This window comes from Rissa tridactyla, chromosome Z (assembly GCF_028500815.1).
Source record: "Rissa tridactyla isolate bRisTri1 chromosome Z, bRisTri1.patW.cur.20221130, whole genome shotgun sequence".
Lineage (NCBI taxonomy): Eukaryota > Metazoa > Chordata > Aves > Charadriiformes > Laridae > Rissa > Rissa tridactyla.
This window is the reverse complement of record NC_071497.1, coordinates 22,897,752-22,920,288: the sequence shown is the minus strand read 5'-3', so window position 1 is coordinate 22,920,288 and position 22,537 is coordinate 22,897,752. Positions and strand designations below refer to the sequence as shown.

The 22,537-nt window shown below is 43.9% G+C and overlaps 1 protein-coding gene across 2 annotated transcripts in view; it reads right to left on the bottom strand.

The window, feature by feature from the left end:
• Positions 1 to 587: 587 nt before the first annotated feature.
• Positions 588 to 22,537, bottom strand: part of TRIM36 (tripartite motif containing 36) — a 29,584-nt gene continuing 7,634 nt past the window's right edge. The window contains exons 1-10 of one of the 2 annotated variants that reach the window (XM_054186634.1): positions 22,142 to 22,271; positions 20,858 to 21,092; positions 13,245 to 13,588; positions 11,575 to 11,721; positions 10,409 to 10,504; positions 9,214 to 9,467; positions 8,565 to 8,689; positions 7,735 to 8,028; positions 7,180 to 7,477; positions 588 to 5,663 (exon numbers count right to left, since the gene is read on the bottom strand). In XM_054186634.1, coding sequence (XP_054042609.1) covers positions 5,309 to 5,663; positions 7,180 to 7,477; positions 7,735 to 8,028; positions 8,565 to 8,689; positions 9,214 to 9,467; positions 10,409 to 10,504; positions 11,575 to 11,721; positions 13,245 to 13,588; positions 20,858 to 21,092; positions 22,142 to 22,168 — 2,175 coding nt within the window. In that variant the 5' untranslated portion in view covers positions 22,169 to 22,271 and the 3' untranslated portion in view covers positions 588 to 5,308. Of the gene's footprint in view, positions 5,664 to 7,179; positions 7,478 to 7,734; positions 8,029 to 8,564; positions 8,690 to 9,213; positions 9,468 to 10,408; positions 10,505 to 11,574; positions 11,722 to 13,244; positions 13,589 to 20,857; positions 21,093 to 22,141; positions 22,272 to 22,537 lie in introns of those variants that run through there. The other variant, XM_054186633.1, reaches the window with a different exon arrangement.

Sequence of the window (22,537 nt, the reverse complement as noted above, 5' to 3'; positions counted from 1 at the left end):
AGCACAGCTGAGAGGACATTCGCCGTGAATACAGCCTCCAGTGCTCGCTGGCGCACAGCACACACAGCATGCCTGAAGGCAGCAACCACCAGAAGCTGGAACTTGAAACATCATGAAAGCAGCAGCATTGTACAGTACACGGATAAACACTGAATTTTCAAAGGGATGCAGATTTAAGCAGCGGCACCAATTTTCAGAATTGCAGAGAATGGCAGGTCTCTCGGCTGGGCTGCTCTCTTGGAGAGCTGAGCAGCATCTGCTTCCTCCCTGAAGGAATGGGTAGGTTCCCCTGAAAATGCCCAAGAGCCAAGTTCCTTCTGGACACACATTTTCTTCCCCTGCCTGGAGCCCCAGGCAGCCACATTCCTAATATCAGCATCTTAAGTAAAAGCTTGATGTGGCAGTTAGTCCAAACTAGACTCTTTAGTCCTCCTAAAATTAGAGGTACTGGTATATGGGCAGACTTGGAAATGAAAAGCAGTGCTTTCTCCCTGCAAGTCACCTGTTGTCATCTATTGTAAGAAACAGTACTTCAGCTGGTGTACTTCAGAGCTGGGATGTAATAATGTGAACAACCAAGCTACTGTATTTTCAGCTTTTATTAAAAAAAAAAGACAACACATTTACATATCAGAATATTTTTTAACAAGGCCTTTTTGTTAAAGCTTTAGATATCTAAAAAGTGTCTACATGATTCACACCTGCATGGAGCTTTGCAAATCACACAGTAGTCACCAAACAGCTATATTGCACAAAGATCCACACAATACCACACCATTCTTAGCTTAGTCTACATTGTAAAGTGCTGTTTTGTAGGAAGAAACTTGTTCTGGAAAAGTAAGTATCTGGATAGGCAAGTACCGCTGAACTGTATTTCTGAAAGGTGACACTTCCATTGTAGTGGAAAATATCTGACAGTGTGTTGTCAGTGTGTCTAACAGTGTGGGGTTTTTATTTAATAAGCTGGAGTAAGCACCATAGAGTACTGTAATGAATGCATCCTAAGTATTCAAGTAACACCAAAAGCCAAATCAATTTTTAAACTCAGAATGAGATAAATACAAACAGACATATCAAAAGGTAGATAAATGTTTAAAGTAGCGTCAGTCTCTGTCCCGTAAAACAAGTAATTGCATAGCACAGCACATCTTAAATGAATGTAAGATAAAGCTATAGTAGAAAAAGAAACACTACATTTTTAATTTCTTACTTTCATATTCTTAAAACAGTAAAATTTATTTTTCTTTAAATAAATGAGTGTGAGAGACTGTCTTCATATCTAAGACCAAATGTTCAATTTATAAGTATTTCCAGAAAGTAATGAAAGGCCAAAGCCTGGTGATACTGGTCCAGGTGCTTATAAAGAATCCAGATGTGGAAGTGTGTAGTGCTAACTGTGACATAAAACCTCTAATTTAAAACAGTTTCTGAAACAGAGGAATCAAAAATGATATAGTCGCCTGTGGAAGGAGATTTGGTCTGGGAACAACAAACCAGAAAGTTCAACCATATATTCTACAGCTTTGAGGCCACACTAGGTTTGGTAGATGAACAGACAAATAGTGATTATACAATGGGGGAAGTCACAGCTACCGAAGAAAGAATGCTTTCTCCTGATTCTATTTGACAACTGGGCTCACACACACAATAACATGAGTCACCTACTCTACAGAAAGTACTAACGTGTAGAAGTTTTCAGTGCTTGACTAGCTAATCATGGTTTAATAAATGACTGAGGGGAAAAAAAAAAGTGGAAGGAACACTAAATTTTAACAGCAGAAAGAGATGTGCTGCATCTCACAACAACTTAAGTTGCTCCAAGATCTGCAAAAGCAAGCAAACGAAAAAATGACCACGTTTGTGTTACCTCTGAAGCTACTGAGGAACATTCAAGTCTAGAAGTAACTGAAGAGCTGCAGGAGGTCCTCAGGAGTAAGTGACTAGGTAAAAGAGCAGATGAAACTCAACATTAACAAATGCATAATAACACACAAGATGGGGAAGCCCTGTATGTGCACAGCTTGGTTACACCTAACCATCAAGACTTTGTGGAAAACACTGCATAAGAAACTTTGTAAACGTCAGCTTAGTGTTCGGTATTAACCAAAACGGCAAATACGTTTTTAGGACTATAGAAAGAAGAAAAACCTAGAATTTTGTCATCCTTCACAGCAACAGAGTGTCTGTATGGAGGGCTCCTTCAGTCAGCCTCACAAGGCAAGAGGAGAAAGAGATGCAGCAGGATGCTCACCAGTACAGAATGGCTTCCATCCAGTGAGAGGAAACATGAAGTGGAAGGGAGCATAATGGGAAAGTAAGGCTCTCACAACCAACTATTACAAAAAGAAATGACCTAAAGGATAACTAGCAAGGGACAGTTTGCCATTTCTCCTGCAGGAGAAAGTTTCAGAAGACACCCAATGCTTCACACCTGCTGCCTGGGACATCAAAGTGTTTCTCCAACAAGGACACAATGCAGCTGTGGAACACACTTCCATCAGCCTTACCAAGGCAGAAACATTAGCGAGTGAAACCCAGACAAGAAGTTGCCCTTGCTGGGCCTTTCTAGCCCCGAAAAGGCTTACATGCTCACCTTGGCACAGATTACATTTCTGCCAATTTCTCCCAACAGTTGCTACCAGAGGCTTAGGAGAGAGGACACTGGGAGGGCAAGACTCCAGGTCAGATGAGTAAAACAGTTCAAACAGCAAAGCACACAAATGTTTTGCATTATGACCTACATTCATTTAAATGTGATTTTCAGGTCCCATTTCGTAGCTCTACAGCTGTATACATGTACTTACTAAGCATACTTCACACACACTCATCAAGGTACAACACTATCCCCAAATTAGAAAGCATATCCCCAAATTAGAAAGCACCAAGTATATATTAGAACCATCCTTCACTTTAGATCCTTATTTTTCCACAACACAAATTAACAGTGCAAGTACCCAAATGTTTTTTTACATAGATTTCTATGAACAGATGCAGTCCACCTCCGTGCCCAGTAAGGTCATGTAACAGATCCTTCTGGAAGATACATCAAAACATATGTAAGACAGGGAGGTGATTAGAGACAGCCAACACGGGTACACCAAGGGCAAACCATGCGACTCATCCAGTGGCCTTCTGTGATGGAGTGACTGCACCAGTGGACAAAGGAAGAGCTACAGATGTCATATACCTGGACTTCTGTAAGGCCTTTGATACGATCCCCCACAACATTCTTACCTCTAAATTTGAGAGATTTGGGTTTGACGGATGGACCGTTCAATGGATGAGGAACTGGCTGGATAGCCACATCCAAAGAGTTACAGTCAACAGTTCAAGTGCCCAAGTGGAAACCAGTAACAAGTGTTGTCCCTTAAGGGTCTGTACTGGCACCAATACTATTTAGTATCTTCATTAACACAGACAGTGGGATTGAGTGCACCCTCAGCAAGTTTGCAATGACGCCAAGCTGAGCAGTTCATTCACTAGAGGGAAGGGATGCCATCCAGAGGGACCCTGACAGGCTTAAGGAGCAGGCCTATGTGAACCTCATGAGGTTCTCCAAGGCCAAGCACAAGGTCCTGCACCTAGGTCTGGGCAATCCCCGGTATCAATACAGACTTGGGGATGGAGAGCAGCCCTGCAGAGATGGACTTGGGGATCCTGGTGGATGAAAAATTGGACATGAATCAGCAACATGCACTTGCAGCCCGGAAAGCCAATTGTATCCTGGGCTGCTGGGCAGGCAGGAGGGCAAGGGAGGTGATTCTCCCACTGCTCTCCCAAGACCCCACCTGGTCTGTAGCGCATCCAGCTCTGAGGCCACCAGGACAGAGTGGGTCCAGAGGGCCACAGAAATGATCAGAGTGCTGGAACACTTCTCCTGTAAAGAAAGGTTGAGAGAGTTGGCGTTGCTCAGCCTGGAAAAGAGAAGGTTCCGGAGAGACTTCATTGCGGCCTTTCAATATATAAAGGAGAATCGTAAGATAGACAAAGAGAGACTTTTTACCAAGGCCTGTGGAGACAGGACATGGGGCAACAGTTTTAAACTGAAAGAGGGTAGGTTTGGGTTAGATACAAGGAAGAAATTTCTAACAACGAGGGTGGTGAGACCCTGGCACAGGTTGCCCAGAGAAGTTGTGGATGCCCCATCCCTGGAAGTGTTCAAGGCCAGTCTGGATGGGGCTTTGAGCAGCCTGGTCTAGTGAAAGGGGTCTCTACCCATGGCAGGGCAGGGGAACTCAATGATCTTTAAAGGTACCTTCCAACCCAAACCATTCTGTGATTCTATGATTCTATGAAAAACTACTATGTGATACAGCTTTTAACATGAGAGGAACAGAAATTTGAAGGGAGACATCCTTTAAGGCAGAAATTGGGTCTCAAAACTTAATCAGTGCATTTTTAAGATTCTTACTAAAAAACCAAGCTGCTACTAGATCAAAAAATTAACTTATAGAAATAAGTATTAAAAGAAATACCTGATTTTTTTTTACAGTTCACATATTATTACTCATGTCAATAACTCACTTGCTTTTGCCTAAATACCAGGTACTATTACTCACGCATGCAAACACTTCTGATTTTCGACTCTAAAGTCTGATGTTTAAGGTAGAATTGCACTTTATATATTTTATATAGCCTACAGTAAAAGCCTGGAAGAGTAAAGAAACTTGTCATTATGCCACCAACTATATGACACCAGGTGTCAGAATTAGTTTTAGCTTACAGTCATATTAAAGGTACATGACATGCCATCAGACTCTAGTTTATGCTCCTCTTTCCAAATGCAACTGTCATAGTTTGGTTCTCTTTTACCTCAAACCAGGACAACAACGTAAACGTTCAGCTGCAGTTCTGTTGTATTTTTGCAAGTTATTTCACACTGAAAGGCCCAACCCCTGGTGCTCAGGGGTTAATTGGAAAGCATTTGACCCCTCAGAGGCATTCAGGCAGATTTCTTAAAAGGAGAATGGCAATCACACACTGTCAGCTTTGACTTCATTAAATGCAAAACTGACTATGTAAGGATTTAAGTTACATAAAAGGCAGATTTCTACCCCTGAAGAGTAATTTTGGTTGCTAGTCAAACTTCTTCCCTGCTCCCCCCTGGGAAGAAAGTCTGTGGAGAAGAGCATTGCACAGATCACAAGAAAGGCAGGAGAGTTCCACCATTTGTTTAAAAAAAGCATATGGCCCAGAGGCTTGTGAGCAACACATAAATAGAATGTAACTACTCAGGACTGAAAATTAAGGTAGAATTTTTCTGCTCTCATTTTCCATCTCAGAACAGCAATCGGAAGGGATTCATGCACTAGATGTCGTCGTGGTACTCGCCGTACTTTGCTGTCACAGCTTCCTCAAGATGAACTGCTGCACCACCCATTAAGGCAAATGCTGGGTACATTACGCCAGAGCAGTCCACGTTGCACTCATAAAGGCATTTCATACAGCCTGCGTCATAAAACCCCAGCTTGCCTTTGTCACAGTCGAGGCAGATGCCCAAGCACGACGGCAAGGGAAGGATTCTGCTCGCTGGATCTTTGGGGGCAGCAGGTGTCATAGGGATAAAGAACTTCTTCATGCCCAAAGTGACCAGTGTGAAAGGCTGTGATGAGTCAAAGAAGGCATCTTCACTCCCACTGTCATGACCACTGTCTTGCTCGTATCTAGAATAGAAAAAACAACTATTTGTTTTTGTCAAATTCTGAAGTGAGATCAGTGATGTGAACTGGAGAAAACTTTTCTGTAAGCTAGGTAACACCACACGGTCACCCACAAAACCTTGCTGGGTAAAAATATACCTAAGCCAGGAGGTAAGATGCACTTAGTAGGTGGAGAACGCTCACTTGGGCCACTTCAACCGATTCGTAACTGCTAAACACTAATGAGGATGAGACCACAGAAGCTTTACTAAGGAGCAAATATATCTAAGTGTACTCATGCTAGGCAACCATTAATGAACCTAGAGGTACAGTAAATTAGTTAACTTGAGAAGTAATTTAGCGCATATGACTAATCATGACTCAACAAGACAGCAGTAAATACATTTAACATTACTATTGTCCCATGAGTTTTCCACACTACTGCTGTATTACATTGTCTTTAAAATGCACAACACAAAAAATAGTGACTTAAGTTTTTGGGTTGTTTGGTTGCTTTTTAAAAAAAAAAAAAAGTGCTCTGCCTGGAGGCTTCCCTGAACCCCTGTTTCCCAGATCGTTACTGGGGAAAGTCTGTAGACAGATTTGTTCAGTTTACCTGCTTTTCCCTCTACTTCCATTCCCAAATGAAGACAGACCGGAGAAGCACACATTCTTCATCCCTAGCTAGGTTTGCATTTTTGGGGTATCTGGGGAGAGGTTGGATGTGTGTCAGCTAAAGATTTCCAGATATTTGTGTGGATAAGGAGAAAGAAATCAGGAAAACAGGATCTAATTTCTCACTTTTCAAAAAGGCTCCCTCTGACTTTCAGAAGCTCAAGACAGTGGCTTTTTCACACTTGCAGTACGTTATGCAGGAGAAAGCCAACACATTTAGATTCATGAAACAGCTGAGAGCCCCTAGGGGATAATCCTCCCAGCCAGCTGTTCCTAGACACATCCAGGCTTACTACAACTGTAAGTGAGAGCTGGAAATCTTTTTGCTGGTTTGTCCATTGTACTTTGGCTTGTGCTCAGCACCACTCCAGTACTGTATGCAAATGTATAGCCTGGAACAAGCCAGTGACTTGGCATCTACCCTGACGCAAGCTACAGCAAAGGTACGCAGATAACGCACAGTGAACATTGTACCCCTGAATGGCTGCCAAACCTAGTACGCTAAGGGAATTAAGGCAGAGTCTGACTACTGGCAATGAAGCATTGATTCAATCTTGCAACTGATGCTCTTTTTTTTTTTTTTTTTTTTTTTACCTTCTTACTTTAACTGACATATCTTAATATCTACAGGAACCTGATTTATTTCCCAAAAAGAAAGAAAACAGAACTCTGGATAAGTAGAACATCTTTCTACTAATAGTAGGGGACGAACAGGACAACCTGCTTACACTATATCCTTCAAATCACTTTTGACTGGCTAGGTTCACCTTGTGTACTCATCAAGACCAGACTCGCTCTTAATTTGTTTTTTCAAAAAGCCATCTCCTTATATAAAACATGTATTAAGCAAGAGTCTGCAGTTTACCTCGGGCTGGTCACATCATGGGTATTATGGAACAACTTCTGTATCTTGTTACTAGAAACAACTCCCACTTTCACCAGGTATGAATAAGCTTCCACACGAAAAGCCCAAAAGTGCTTTCCTTTAGCAATCCCAGTGTCGCCGATGATGTAATCCAGGGTTGTGTAGCATCCAACCTGCATGCGGTCAGATCCCAGCAGCAGAGGAAATCCAGCCCTGCTTTCCACAGAGGTTCTTCCTGGGTTCAGCAGGAGATGTTCACTGTTGTACCCACACTTGTCATCAAAAAGAAAACTGAAAACTGAAAAACAGTATCCAAAAAGATTCCTCTTAGTTAAGTGCTTGGCCTTCTGTGCTTATAAACTACATTTTAAGTCACGCTGGCATTAGAACACAGTCTCAGTACGCTACCTACTTAACCTGTTTGTTAACTGTGCTTCTAATTTATGCAACCGGTAACAGTGTAGTAGAAGTCTGGAAGCTACTGGAAACCACCTACAGCTCTCAACACCAACAGACACAGATTCAGCAGCTTGTGGACATAAGAAAAACCAATACCTGGAGCTGGAGGCGTATGCAAAACAACTTCTCGGCTCCAAGGGCTACAGATGGACCCTTTATATCCTCGAACTCTGAAGGCATAGCTGCTGTCATCATCAAGATCAGAGATTATTTTGCTCTTGCTGCAAACTTCGACCTCCTGCCACGTCGTTGTCTCCTCTTCTCTATTCAGTTTATGATACTCAAGAACATAGATATCAGCTGAATCTGTCTTCCCAGGGCATTCCCAACTGATCAGAGCTTTGTTGTACATTTTGCTCTGCTTTTCATTGATTTCTGGTATTTCTAGACCTGGAATGCCAGAGATTCAGGAGAAAAAAGCCTCAAATTTAGACACACGTTGCTTTAGAATTAACCATACAAGCCCTTTGTTGAGTGGCTATAGCACTGGGGCGGGGATAGCTGACTCACTCCGTCAAAGAGTGCAGATGGGGATGTTTCTGTTCATGCACTTAAAATAGATACCTTACTTTCTGATTTTACTTTGAAAGTTGTATTATTTATATTTGCTGGCAACTAAAAAAAACATATAAAACCTATTCTTTTCTGTCATACAACAAAATACTTCTAGAAAGACCTAGTATTACTTAACTACAATTTTGGAAGCCAGTGTAAACCGGTACTGAATGCAACAGCATCTTCCCTTCTTTACCAAAGCTGAAGCTAACACTGCTGCCAGGTACTGCCTTGTGGATCATGGAAACAGAAGGGACAATGAAAGTCACAAGACTGAGTTCTGCAGCTGCAGCCCTGCATAAGTTATGCCTCTTTCCAGTGAAGCCCTTAAAGTTGTAACTCGAGAAAGACATGAAGCTCTTGCAACTCACCATTGGAATGGAAGGACAAGTCACCAAGGATCTCTTCTTGCTTGGCTATGTCCACCACAAAGTCTTCAAAAGTAGTTTCAGCTGCTGGCCTGAAGCTCTTCAGAGATTCAGTAGCTTTTTGGATTCTGAAAGCACAGAAGCAGAGGGATGGCAGAACAGAGAAAAGGATATTCACATGTGTGCATTCCTTAAAGTAAAAATGCTAGGTTTTCTGTTTTCATGTACTTACTGATGTCTCCCAGAAATTTCTGTCTCTCTAGACAGAATTCAAATGCAAACTTTAAAGGCCTTTTGTACATCAGCATAAAGATAATGAACAGGTAATCGTTCAGTTGGCAGAACATTTTAACCATTCGGGGCATTATGTTCAAAGAACAAAATAGGTTGGAAGCACCAATGGAGAACAGCTATTGAGATCAAAGAGTTTAAAGCCAGAATAGACCTGTTAGATTAGCTTGCAAATATTTGATGCAATCTCTGAGCAAGGGAATGTGTCAGTGAGCCGAATGGGCCACCTCTCCGCTGCAGTCCCACTGAACGAGGCTCAGCGTACTGCACTTAGCGCTTTGCTAGCCCGTGTCAAAAGAATAGGGCTGATCAGACACCCTGGAACAGTAGCTGTACCTCAAACAGAAGGTAATTAAGATACCTGACATGAAGTTGTTTTGCTGTTTGAACAAAACAAGACGGATCAGTTTCTTTCAGCACTTCTTGAGCATATCCTACAAGGCCATTATTTTCCAGGAGCCCTTGATATTCTTCGGCTTGTGTTTGCAATTTTTCCAGCCTTAAATTCTTAGAAGCTTCAATTGCCCTAAGAGCTGCAGATTTCCTCTCTTCCAGGACATGAGATAATTTCTCAAAACTCTGAGATGCTTCTTCTTTAGCTCTTTCACTGTTGCACTAGGAGGGAACAAAAGACGTTTTAGACAGATTCCACAGCACTGTGGCTGTGTACAGAAACATACTCGGGGTTGTTCAAGATATCAGAACAATCTAGTCATCCGTTTGACAGACAAGACTAATGAGCTTTGTTACGCACTTCAGCACTGAAAATGCCATCAGCACTGCACCCTAGCTAGTAAGCATCTACTATCTTAATAAAGAAAACGAAGAGCAGGACAGTATTCCTCTGATTATGTCTTGAGTTATGCATGGCATTTGTCTAAACAGCTCATGGGAAAGCACTGTAAAAGCAGGTCAGTCTCTGAAGTCTTCACACCCAAGAGCTAGGTGCTTTTCCACCTTCCACAATCACCCTGAACTGGGGGTCCAGCTCACCTTCTCACGTACGCCCTCAGAACTGTAGCGCCATCTCTGACTAGTGCCCTGGCTGAAAGGAACTACAAAGCATGGAGACCGCCTGTATCAAGATACAGGCAGGGCCAGGAGCTCCTACAACTTCTACCATCGTGTTTTTCGGCTTGTTACGTGAGCTCCCAGCTCTGTGATTCTTCTGCAGGGAGATTTTGCCCTGAATTTTGACTTCACTGCAACATCCTCAAGGTAAACAGACAGCGGAAATTGTGCAGCACCATTAATACACAAGAGCTGTAAGACTAACCCACCTCTCTTTGGTTAAGGTATCAAATAAACTTTATGTCAGTTAAATTCCCAGCAGCACCCAAAACTTAACTCCCCTGTGTATGCTGCCCAGATTTCTCATGCTCTCGGGATTAGGTCTTCCCGTGCGATTCAGGACTAACAAAAACTCTTCAGAAATTGTTTTACTGGCTAAGTGAAAAAAAAACCCCAAGGATCTGAAACACTTCACTGAAATCAGTTCAAATCCTTGGTGTGTCCATGCAAGGGCCATCCCCAGACAACCCGCAAGCCAGCCTTACCTCTGTTTCTTTCAGCAGCAGATCCAGCTGTGTGATGTGAGCTTTCACCTGGCTCTCCTTACTGATGAGGTAGTCGATATCCTTTGAAAGCTTCTCCTGTTAAAAGAAAAAAACAACAGCCAAGCTGTCAGGCAGAACAAGGGCATCCCACCCAAACTGACAACCAGCACAGGCAGGCCATCCAGCTAGCGCTTGGTTTATCTAGCTACAGGGACAAGAGCCTGCCACCGGTTATGAGCAGCAACTCCATGGAGAATTGCTGGGTGACCTTCGACGAACTGGCCAGGGACATGAGGCCACTGCTGTGAGGAGGACTGGGGCACAGGCCCTCAGGAGAAGAGGTAACAGCCTCAGCCGGCTCACTCTTCCCCAGCCACAGCAGTCGCCCTCTCTCTTAGGCTGGGAACATGAGGCTGTGAGACGTTACGAAAACTTACCGAAAAGCCTCATTAGTTATTAACTCATTTGTAGTCAGATTTGCTAGAAAAATGAGAGGTTTGAAACACAAGCTTATGAGTGTCTCTGCTCTTCCTCAGTTGCAAGAGTTAACAGCTCTACAGGAAAAGCCTTGCAAACAGGCGAGGAGGCCAAAGAGCACAAGGCAGGCTGGCCTGGTCTTTCTTTTTTTTCCTGTGAGCAAAGGAGGAAGAAAAGGAAGAAGAGGAGGTGGTGGCAATCATTCTTTAACAACAAAGCAACGTTTGCAAGTCTGCCCTGTTCCACTGTGCTTAGGGGAATTAACAACTACGCAACTTCAGAAACATACAAGGTCCCAACAGATACTTCAGATGTCGGTTCTTCAGGAGTGCTTCTGAAGTATCAGCTCACCGGAGCCATAAGGACACATATCTTAAAAAAGTTAGATTGTAAACTATTAACTGCTTGAACCTGCATTGGTCAGTACTGCTGTGAAGTTGACTAAAATAAGGTAGAAGTACTTTTAAGGGGTCAAGCCTCATAGAAAATATAGTTTGGTTTCTCAGACGTGCACTATGTCACACTGATACATGTACATTAACAGAGGTTGCACAACAGCGTGGCCCATGACTGGTTCAGCCTCCTCTAAACACACGTCCTGGCCTCCTGCCAGAGGGAGTTTGCCCTTGCACCAGCAGCTCAGCACTCTTCCCCTTCTCAAGACCAGGTCCGACAATATTTAGTTTTACCTTAAGGGTTTTGTAGGCGGTGCTCATGGTGGTTACTCGATGGTTTGCATGACATCCACCCAGTTTACACAGATGACAAACAGGCCTCCTGCAGATTTCACAGTACATGTTTACCCTCTCCATTTCATGTTCTGGACACATCAAAATCTGGGGAAAAAAAAAAAAGAGAGCAGAGAGAATGCAGGTGTACTTCCAAAAACTGAGGTGCTCAACAAACCATCAAAACACTCAATTATCCCACAGCAGCGACTGATTCATCAGCGGATTTTTATATATTCAGTTCATCTTCCACATTTGATATTTGTCCGTGCCAGTGAAAGCCAGCAGATGAAAACACACAATTTCACGAGGTTTACAGTGAGTAAACCTGTAGCAATGCCTGTGTACACATCACACGGCCTCCACACTGCAACCAACCCGTTTGGTAATCCCTGAAGCTGTTGGCATGGCTCAAGCTCCCTACACTCCTGTTCAGAGCTGTAAACGCAATATACAACACATCCACCCTGTCAAATTTAACTGTGTCCACACTAGCATCTCTTGAAACAGCTATGAACTGTTCCTTAAAGCAAGACCTGACATAATACTGTAATGATTTTTAAGCATAAGCTAGACTCTCATGAGCCACATAGCCATTGCTGCTGGAGCAACAAATGAAATGTAGCCACCACCACCGGTCACAGTTATTTTAAAGACAAAAGGCTTTCAGTGTTTCAATTTTCCTCTCTGACTCCAATTACAAGTTATTCATGCTGAGCGCTAATTCCAGCATCAGCTTAAACAGCATTGTGAAAAAGCTGGTGTTTGCTGAAACTCATCTTTCAAAAACTGAGCATGTTGGAATAACTGCTCAAAGAAGGAAAAAAAAAGTGCTGCTCAACTCCAAGATTAGGCAAGAGATAAAACCATTTAAAAGGTGCATAAATAGCACAAATACAGACACTCTAAGCTAAAATTGCAGACCATCTCCAAAACCAACTCTCAAGCCCCAAATGTTATCTTCGGCTATGATGAAAAGCCCAGAGACACAGGAAGCCTTCAGGAAAATCAGCTGTGCAGGCAGACATCTCCAAAAACCATAGTCCTGCTGTTAGTCTGTGGAAGTAATTCTTCCACAGCAGTGCACAGTCACACCTAACAGAAACCACAAATTTTTATTCATCTCCACCTATAAGCAAGAATTACAGCCTGCAAGCTAGAGACAGAAGAGGTCAGCAGATCACCTTGTCCAGTTCTCTCAAAAGTCAACAACAACCAGCCCAGTATGTACCTCGCCCATCCCCACCACACACGTCACAAACTGCTCTCCAGTCTGGTTGTAAATTAAAGCGATGACTGGGAGCATTGTTTAGGAGACCAGCAAATACTCTATGCGTTCAGTTCAGGTCTTAACAATGCAACGCAATGCAAATATGCACCCTTCTTTCTTTATATTAAGCTCAGACAGTCCTCCAAAAAATTCTCTGTAAGAGCACAGTAAAGATCAGTTTACTGTTGTTGGGAACTTCACTTCAGCATCACAAACCACAAAAGCTTGTGTTCACTCAATAACTAACAGCAATAGTCAATAAAGCAACAACACTCCTAAAAAGCAACTGCCACTGCACAGATATGGCTGAAGCTATATGTGAATGCTGCAACCCAAATTCTGTAAGATAGGGTTTGCTTACCTTGGGTCTGAAGTTGGTGGTTGGTCCTACATATTCATGCTGGGCTTTCAAGGTCCCCCAGGGATGGTGTATTTTGAAGCATTCATTGCAATAGCTTGCGCTGCAGTCCATGCAGCTCTTTGTGGACTCTTGAGGTGGGGGTTTGCAGAAGTTACACATAATAGCAATGGCTGCCCTGGCTGCCTGCCTGTATCTTTCCACGATGGTTTCCAAAGTAAAGTTGCGAAATAAGCCATTGATGCCACGTTCTCCAAGATCGATATCCCGCTGACAACCAGGACAAGGAAACAGACTCGATCTAGGAGTCAGTGAATTGCGTTTTCTGCCCGTGTAGATAGCAGAACCTGATTTAGGAGGAGCATAAACAGAAGATGTTTAGATTTTAAAGGGAGAAGCACAGGAATTCGTGAACCAATTCCAAACTATCGCAGCACATCATCCAAACCAGTACAATACCAACTCATACGCAGTCTGCCAAGCCAAAGAGAATACATTTGCCATGACAAGGCAGTGTAATGTCTGAGTCCATGGGACATTACAAACTACTACTCTAAAACTTAATGCTATGTTAAGATGAATTTAGCTCTCCCAATCCCATAGTTTTCATCTAGTTTTGGATGCAGTCAAGCTGCAACCTTTCGAAACAGCAAACACAAAACCTTCCAGAAACCAGTTGGGTTTAGGTTAAGTGGCTACCCATATAGAGAGCAACAGCTTCATACCATACTGAAGCGAAAGATGCTTATTCCCAGAATGAGACTAGTTATTCCGAGACAAATATAGCCAACTTCGAGCTCCCTGAAGTTTGCTTTGGCTAAGTCAAACTTATCTGGCCCATCCCAAGAGGCATCATAAAAAAATAAAAAGGAAAACAAGAGAACTAGGTATTACCAGTAGGAAATCTCAGCCAAATCACTCAGTCAAAATATGCAGAGACTGACTTGGCCCTGGCTCAATGGCTTCAATAAAGGAGAGCTGTTCAGTAAGCCCTGCATACCAAAGGGCATGCTGAGATGGTTCTATCTGAGAGATTCCTCTACCCTGAACTGGGGAACCACAGATCTGGACAGTCATACAGGGTACACCTATCGCTTTTCATTCCAAAAGGGGACAGCAGAGAAGCTGCACTCCTACCAAACAGCTACGTGAAAATTTCCCCTCCTCTCCAAAATAAAAGTGACCAAAGCCCATGGCAAAGCCACAAGCCTATGGAGCCTCTTCAAGGGGACGGCTCACACAGACCCAAAAGCTACTTATGGGGTAACGCTTTGAGGCTACCCAACAGGTAGTCCATCCCCATGTCTCACTCATGAACCGCACAACCACCAAAAAGAGTCCTTTACATATTTCTGAAGAAGGCTAAACCAGTGTTTAGCCTTAACATGTATTCTGTCAGCCTCCCCTTACAAAAAAACATCCTCTGTAGCTGGAGCGTGGTTGTAAGATCCCTTTGGGAGGACCGTGTGTTGGTATAACTAACAAATTTGTAAATGGAGGTATGACTTAAAGCTGAATTCTTAGTGTTGAAATTGGTTCTTCGTCAGAAAGGGAAATTTGTTCTCATCTATTTCTTTAGTCAATATCTTCCGATCAGAAATGCTGATGCTACATTTCTTTCTGAGGTGTCCTTTGATGATACCCAAAAGACACTTGTCTTGTGCTGCTCTCCCACAGCTGCTTTACCCAACAATCCAAAACCTCCCTTTCTATCCTGGCCTTTCCAGTCTCTTTAAAAAAACCAAACAAACAAACCAACCAACCAACCAACACTCCCATAAGGAACTAGTTCCTTTAAAAATCTTTGAAATGTGCGGCAGTCTCAAACTCAGCTGGTCTCATGCCTTTCTGTAGGTTCTGAGCAGCACAACTAACCCTCTGGGCAAGGGAAGCAGAGATTTTTTTTTTATTTTTTTTTTTAAGTACTTACTCATTAATTAACTACACAAACTGTACGTCCTGCAGTACCTGTAACTTGGCACACACAGCAACACACGCATGCAATGCACAGCAGCAGCAGTGAAACGCAAACTGTATTTCCCACGTGTGCCCCGAGCCAGCACTGTACACGGGAACACGGGGAGATCTACGCACACGTCTACAATGGCCGCAACGAAAAGATGATTCCGCATGCAGTGCCATGCAGTCAACAGCTACAGAAAGGCATCTGCAGTACTTACATTTGCTAAAACTAAGAAAATGAATAATGGCACAGTGTCGTATGCACAGGGACTGCCTACAAGCAGTATGCTATACCAGAAAGCAAGCAATGACAAAGCGAGATAACAAGAAAAAAAAAATAACAAAAACCAAACACGGTGCAGTGGTCAAGTTTAAAAATAGAATCTGAAATTTGTATCCAGTAGCATGCTTTTGAAGTCTGGCCCAAGCGGCTCAAACGTGGAGGGGGTGTTTGTTTGACTCAAAGGTGAGTTCAGCTCCATCCCAATGGAGGCCTTTCATTCTGCCCGTGGTGGACCGAAACCAGACCGTCATCACGAGCCATGCTCTGCCAAGTCTGGTGACACCCTGCTTACGGAAAGCAGCCCAGCACCAAGAAAGTCCTGGGCACCTTCAGATGTCTTATCCCTTTTCACTGTCACCACTCCCAAGAGCCCAGGGTTGCTTTTTTCCTCCCTTTGTTTTAAAACCTGGAAGTTTACTTGCTGAGCTTCTCGGCGTGTTCTGCCGCTTCAATACATAAAGTATGGAAATACTCTTTTTTTGCCCAGTGAGTGTTAAAATATTAACATGCAGTAAGAATTAGTCTGCTTTCTGCTTATAGGATTTCTACACTCATATTTTAAAAAGAAGGCACTGATGAAGTGATAAATTACTTCAAGCACTACCTTTCCTATCTGTATTGTGTCCAGTTTTCTAAAACTGAATTCTGCTTATATTTAAAAAAAAGCCCCCAAAGAAACAGAGCAGCAAAATCCATGGTTTTTGTAGTCATATTAGATGTGCAGCTCAGAGAAACTTAGGTCCTCCCTATATTCCCTTTTACACTTTGCCAATCATGTTTACAATAAACAAATATCTATTTTGTGAAATATCAGGAATCATCACAATGAATTTTGCAGTGTGGCTTGTAAACTGACTGCTCCACTTGCAATGAAAACTCAATCAGTAACTAAAAAATTAGCACAACATATGCTCGTTCTCAAGACTCCAAGCTCACACATATTAGGATACAGATTGCAAAGACTCAAGTCAAAGAACAATCTTAGGTATGTCTTTTAAAGACAGTGTTCAAATGTCCTCTTCCCAAGGAGAGGTACCAGCACTTAAAATGTTGAAAAGCTCAACCTGCAGCTGATGGTTTGCAAAGGGATAAGACATCTTAAAGACAAAATTGTGTTTTCCAAGTAAACAGTATCACCAGAATTCTATGGTTATGGAAGACATGGAAGTTAAATGCGTGAGAGTTTAAAAAAAATAAAGATTTTAAAAGTCAACTGGATTCTCATAAAAGTTCTTTTCAAAAATATCCACGTGTATTTCCACCCCCCCAAACTCAGTTAATGCTTTTGGACAGATTTTTAAGAAGAAGGAAAAGAAAAAAAAAACATGCGAGAAGTCAGTAGCTGCAAAATGTCATGTTCAGATACTTTAATCTTTGTCAAAATCAAGGGTACTTTCTGCAGAAAGAGCAGATAAAGACAGCTTTTCAAGAGCTCTGAGGGTGTCTACAGTATCTTTGTTTTATGACACTTTCAGTCTTCAGATGAGAAATTTAAACTTCCCCTTCCGATTAGCTGCTTTGTCCTCCACCAAATGTAAAATTCAGATTTGTGTTTAGTTCAGTTCACGTCTTTCTTGAAAGACCCAATATTTCTATGGACTGCTGACGTGCCTGCCAATATTATGGCAACACAGAGCTTTGGGGTTTTTTTTACCTTTTTGACAGAGCATCACATCAAAAAAAGTATTTATGTTATCAAACCCACACAGTGGCTGAGATGCTCAGACTAGCTCAGTTTTGAAATTACAGATACTCAAAGCAAGGAGGCATTGGCTATCCTTCGACCTGACTGTGCCACTAAGCTTGCCATGCTTAGTGTATGAATGTGCCATACACTTGCCAAGTGTATGAATTTAAAATATTTAGTTTTCCTTATATATTCATGTGCTGTGATAAATTGCGAGAACCAGAACTACCTACTAAAATTAACGTGGTGTAAATTTCAATCTGCTTCTTTATCAAATTAAGCGGGCTCAGATAGAATGAAGAACAGGTATTACCTTCCATTTAAAAGCGATGGCCAACCATGACCTCTCAATGTTACAAAGATCAACCTAATAATTACACTTCACTACCAGTAAGACAGCGGTTTTACTGAAACTTGAGCAAGTAAACTCTTGAAACTTAAAAAGCATGGGGTGGGGGTGTGACTGTTGGGATTTTTCTTAAAAGGGAAGAGAGAAGGTGGCATTTTTGCACCCATCAATATATGTTCGGTCATGCATACACACAAAAAAAAATATAATCCAACCCTTAACTGAATTCCAGTCCAGTTGACCTTTAAGTCAGTGTTAAACAGAATGAAAAGCTTTCCTTATAGAAGTCCTTTGCTGTACCTTTGCTCACTGCAAAAGCCATTTTGTGGACTTGACCACTGACAAAAAGCTATATGCTAACCAACAATATTTAACTCGAGATCTAAATGCTAGACTATCTCTAGCCAATACAAAAAGTGAAGCATTTCTACCTCTCCACCCAAAAGACCTCCTCTGTGAGGCTGCGAACAATGAACAGAAAGCTGTTTAGAAATCAAAAAATGAGATATACCATTGGTTGGCAATGGCTCAAGTGAAAAGCATCAACTGTTTTCTCTCCTGTGGCTGTTAAACTACTGCAGGGCTGAAAGGCAAGAATGTTTAATTTCCTAGCGCATGAAACAACTGTAATATTTAGGCAGAACAGAAAAAGGGAGAAAGAAGAGATTTGAGGGGGGGCAGGGAGAGATATTGCAAACATTCAGCTTCTGCATCATCCATCAGTGCTGCACAGTTGTCAACATAACCACATTATATCCTTTACTCTAATTACACCAACGTGGTAATTACACTAACATTATAGAAAATGGACTAGCAATAAGAAATATCCTTTTTTTTATTTACATGCAACATAATTTTTAAAATTTTTTTTTAAACCAACACATTAGATTTTAAGAAGCACACACACTCCATTTCAACTGAAAAATAATGAGTTCCAGCCTTTTTACATAAATTGTATTTGTAAATGCGAGCTGTGCACACACAACAAATACAGAATGTGGACCAGTTCCTTCTGGCATCTCAAGAATTTAAATCCCAAAATCATTTTAAATAGATGACGCTCCTCATGGAGATAGCAGAGATCCCATAAGTGGAAAAAAAGAAAAAAAAAAAACACAGAGGGAGCAAGGTGTCATACGCATTTTCAAATTTAACAGTAACGTCTTGACAGCAACATGCCCTGCACAAGGCTACCAGAAATTCTAGTGGGTTTTTTGTTACACGCGTGAGGCCCCACTTTGGATGTTTTCTTGTATGTTTTCTCTCTTACGGGGCTGTTTTATTACAAATTCCTCTAAGGATCACAAAACGAATTAGGGAAGGCAGTGCACAGTGTGGGCCCTTCAGACGCAAGATGAGAACTGTACGAATACAACCTGCAAGCTGGCTGAACATTACCGGTACCAAACGTCTGAGAGCAAACCTCACACCCCACGCAGCAAGGGAGCAGGAACGCCTCGAACATTAGAAGCAAAAGACAGTATAACCTGAATGTCCAAATGCATTCTTTAAAGCTCCCATTTCCATATGCTTTTCATTTTGCAAATTCGAAGTGTCTGAGATCATAATTTTCCTGCGATGTGCATCGACCCAGTGCTCTTTGGGGGGGAGGGCGGCACGGTTAAGAGGGGGAAGCCCATTATTTCCAAGCCTCAGCACTATCTTGCTACTCATCAACCTGGCATGAAGTCCTCAGGAAAGCATTCATCTCCCTCTGCCAGCACGTCAGATGAGGAGATAACACATGTGTACATAACTTCCCATTGGTTTGCCGGGATGGGGGCAGACTACTATGGATTTAAAGATTACAACCCCTGAGGCAACTTGCGTGCCTGTATCTTGGGGTGAGGGGCAGAAGGACTAGAACTTTCTTGCCCCATCGTCGTTAAGGGGGGAAGGAAGCAGTAAGGCTGAACCCTGTGAGAAGGGCAGCCAGCAACCACGGCAGCGCTGCGAAATGAGCTCTGCAGATCTCCTCGTGAAAACCCAAAGCGGGACAGCTGCAGTGGAAACCGGCCGCCGCTTCACCCCGAGCAGTCGATGCTGTGCCAGAACACCATGCTCCCTGAGGAAAAAAGGGAATAGACTTGGGCTTGAGAGAAGGCAGCCACCAGTGAGCTCTCTTCATTCAAACTTCACGAGGACTCAGAAAGCAGCTGGAGCCTACGTATGTACATCACTTAAAAACTGACTGTGGGGCTGGGCACCCCACATCGAGAAAACGGGACTGTAATGAAGACAACTAGCCATCTGGTTTGGGGAGTCCCTCAAATCATGTAAACCTCATCCGGCCAAGCTACAGTAAACGCTCTTCGATGGGCATTCGCTTATCAAACCAATTTGAAAAAGTACCAGTACTAACAATTCGGGAGTTGTTTAAAAGAAGTGGGTGAAATAAAACCTTTGAACTTGGAAGACTGTGATTTTGTTTGAACCTTGAAGACTGAGAAGGATGAAAGTTAGTAACGTATGAAATGCAAGATGCAGCTTTAGGGTTTGTCTTGTGGGTGGATCTTCCAGAGCGCTGCGGACTGTGGTTTTAAAGTGGATAATTATGTCAGAAGGAAGCCTAAAAACCAAGAGGAGGTTTCTTTCAAGAAGTGTAACATGCACAAAGTACTTTTGATGTGCATCTGTAAAAGCAGGCCAGCTCACCCGTGGACTACACAGACGGCTGTCAGACTCTTTCCAGTGTGGTATCACAAAAAGCATGAGGAGTCCTACAGCGAAGCACTCCTCAAGCTTCGAGCAGACCACACTGAAAGGGGCTGTTGGCGCAGTCTTCTTACAGTTGCCTGTCCTCCAATTCTGCAACCGTGCAATGATCATCATCTATGGAAAATGATTTATTGTAAGCATATTGAAATGGGTGGGACAAACCCGTCAACTGTAAAGTCTGCAGAGGCTCAGAAGGAAGCTGGAACTACTGAATTTAGGCTGGCCAAACCTGAGAGAACCACCTCAACAGTACTACTGACAGGCAATTTTTTTGCCTGTCAAAAAAAAAATTGCTGAAAATCACATCTCAAACGCTAGTGAACATGATGCTATTGCATCCTGATGTAACTGAAATATGGGGATAAAAAACCACAATGGTTACAAGGATTTACAGGATGCCACAAAGACAAATCTATTATATATGAAATAAAGTGCATTGTCCTTAAAAATATTCCCATTGTTCTTGCCACAGAATGAACAAAAGTTGCACTATCTTAAGTCATCTCTTTGACCGTGTCAGGAGTACTGGGAAGACATTTTACCAATGCAGATACCATTCAGCTCAAGTCAGTCTAACACATAAGATTAGGAAAACGCACAAAAATTCTGATACGTACCTGATCTACTAATCCTGTCAATTCTGTCCGTGCTAGGAGAAGAGATTTTAATTCGAGGGCTACTCTGATTAGAGGATTCAGAGCCTGCATCAGCAAAAGAGTCTTCAAACGTAAAGAGTATTTCTTTCACACATTTGTGACAGACATTGTGCTGGCAAGGAAGGATCAGTGGATGGGTAAATAATTCCTTGCATGCTGGGCAGATGAGCTCTCTTTCGATACCCTTAATGGCAACCTTCATGACAGAAAGGGGGGAAAAACAAGTGTGAGCGCAGAAAACGTGAGCCAGCAAGACTTCACCGCACAGCTGTATGTCACTGTGTCACCATGTCACCAAACCCCCAGCTCTGTTAGAATAATCGTTGCACACAGTTTTAGCCGGTTTGAGGCACTCCTCTGGCTAACACTGCAAAAAAATCTCAATTAACATTTATGAAGGCACTGACAACGTTCATTTCAACCGAAGCGAAGGCTGCCACGAGGCAAACTCAGTTCATCTTTAGGTCATGTCTGCATTGCAGGGGAGGAGAGGAGGGGAGTAGTCTTAATTCCCAGTCAAGGACCTAGTGAAATGAAAGCAACCATACTTCTTAACAATAGGAATCCACGCGTTTAACTCGGCTTGCTCGCTCACTTTTCAAGAAGGGGAAAAAAACAAACAAACAAACAAACCAAAAAACACCTAAGAAAAAAGAAATTAAGTGTCAGGCTGGTTAAACAACAGGCTCTCCCGCCGTATAATAATCCACATGTAAGGACTGAAACTGCCTCGACTTCATGGGGCTGATAGTTCGAGCCGGGGGCGTTGTTAATTTGTTAATTTATTTATTAATTTCCCGCACAAAGGGCGTGCAGCCCGCGGATCCGTGCCGCCCTCCCAGCCGCGCACTGGCCCCGCGGCCACCTGGCACGGGCTACCCGCCGGGGAAGCCACGGGCCAGCCAGACCTCGGCCGAGGAAGATGCATCAAGTGGCGAGCGCAGGGCACACCGGGCTGGCCCGGCGCCCGCCTCGTCTCCTCCCGGGTCCCTGGTCTCTGCAAGCCGCGGGACTAGATCGATTTTAACGATGTCCCTCCCGGGGAGGGCTTTCGCCAGCCCCCAATGTCTCCCTGCGAGCCCTGCCGCCGCCGGCCGCGCAGGGCGGAGGCTGCCGGGGTACACCGGGACGGGCGGGGGGACACACGACACGAACACCCCCCCACTCCGCTCCCCCCCCGCAGCTCCACCACCCCTCGCAGCACAAGGCGACCCCGACCCGCCGTCCGCCTCCCCCCGCGCTCACCGAGCTCTCCAGCCGGTCGCTCTCCATCCCCGCTCCTCCGCCGCAGCGGCTGCCGTCCGCCCGGGCCGGCGGGAGGCTGCCGGCCGGTGGGGGCGCGGCGGGGGGGTGCGGGAGGGGGTGTGTGTCTGGGGATCGGGGCGGGGGCTGGTGGGGGGGCGCTGCCGTCCGCCGGGCGGGGCCAACGCCGGCGCCCAGCGCACAATGGCACGGGGCGGGGCCGGCAGGGGACAGCCACCGCCCTGCCACCGCCCCCGGGGCGGGGCCCTGTGTCCCCCACCCCCACCCCCACCCCCACCGGGCCGTACCCCCACCCCGGGGCCATCCCCCCCTCACCCCCCGGGAGCCGCCCCCCCCATCCCCCTGCAGCCCGCACCGCCACGGTCCCCAGGGAAAACT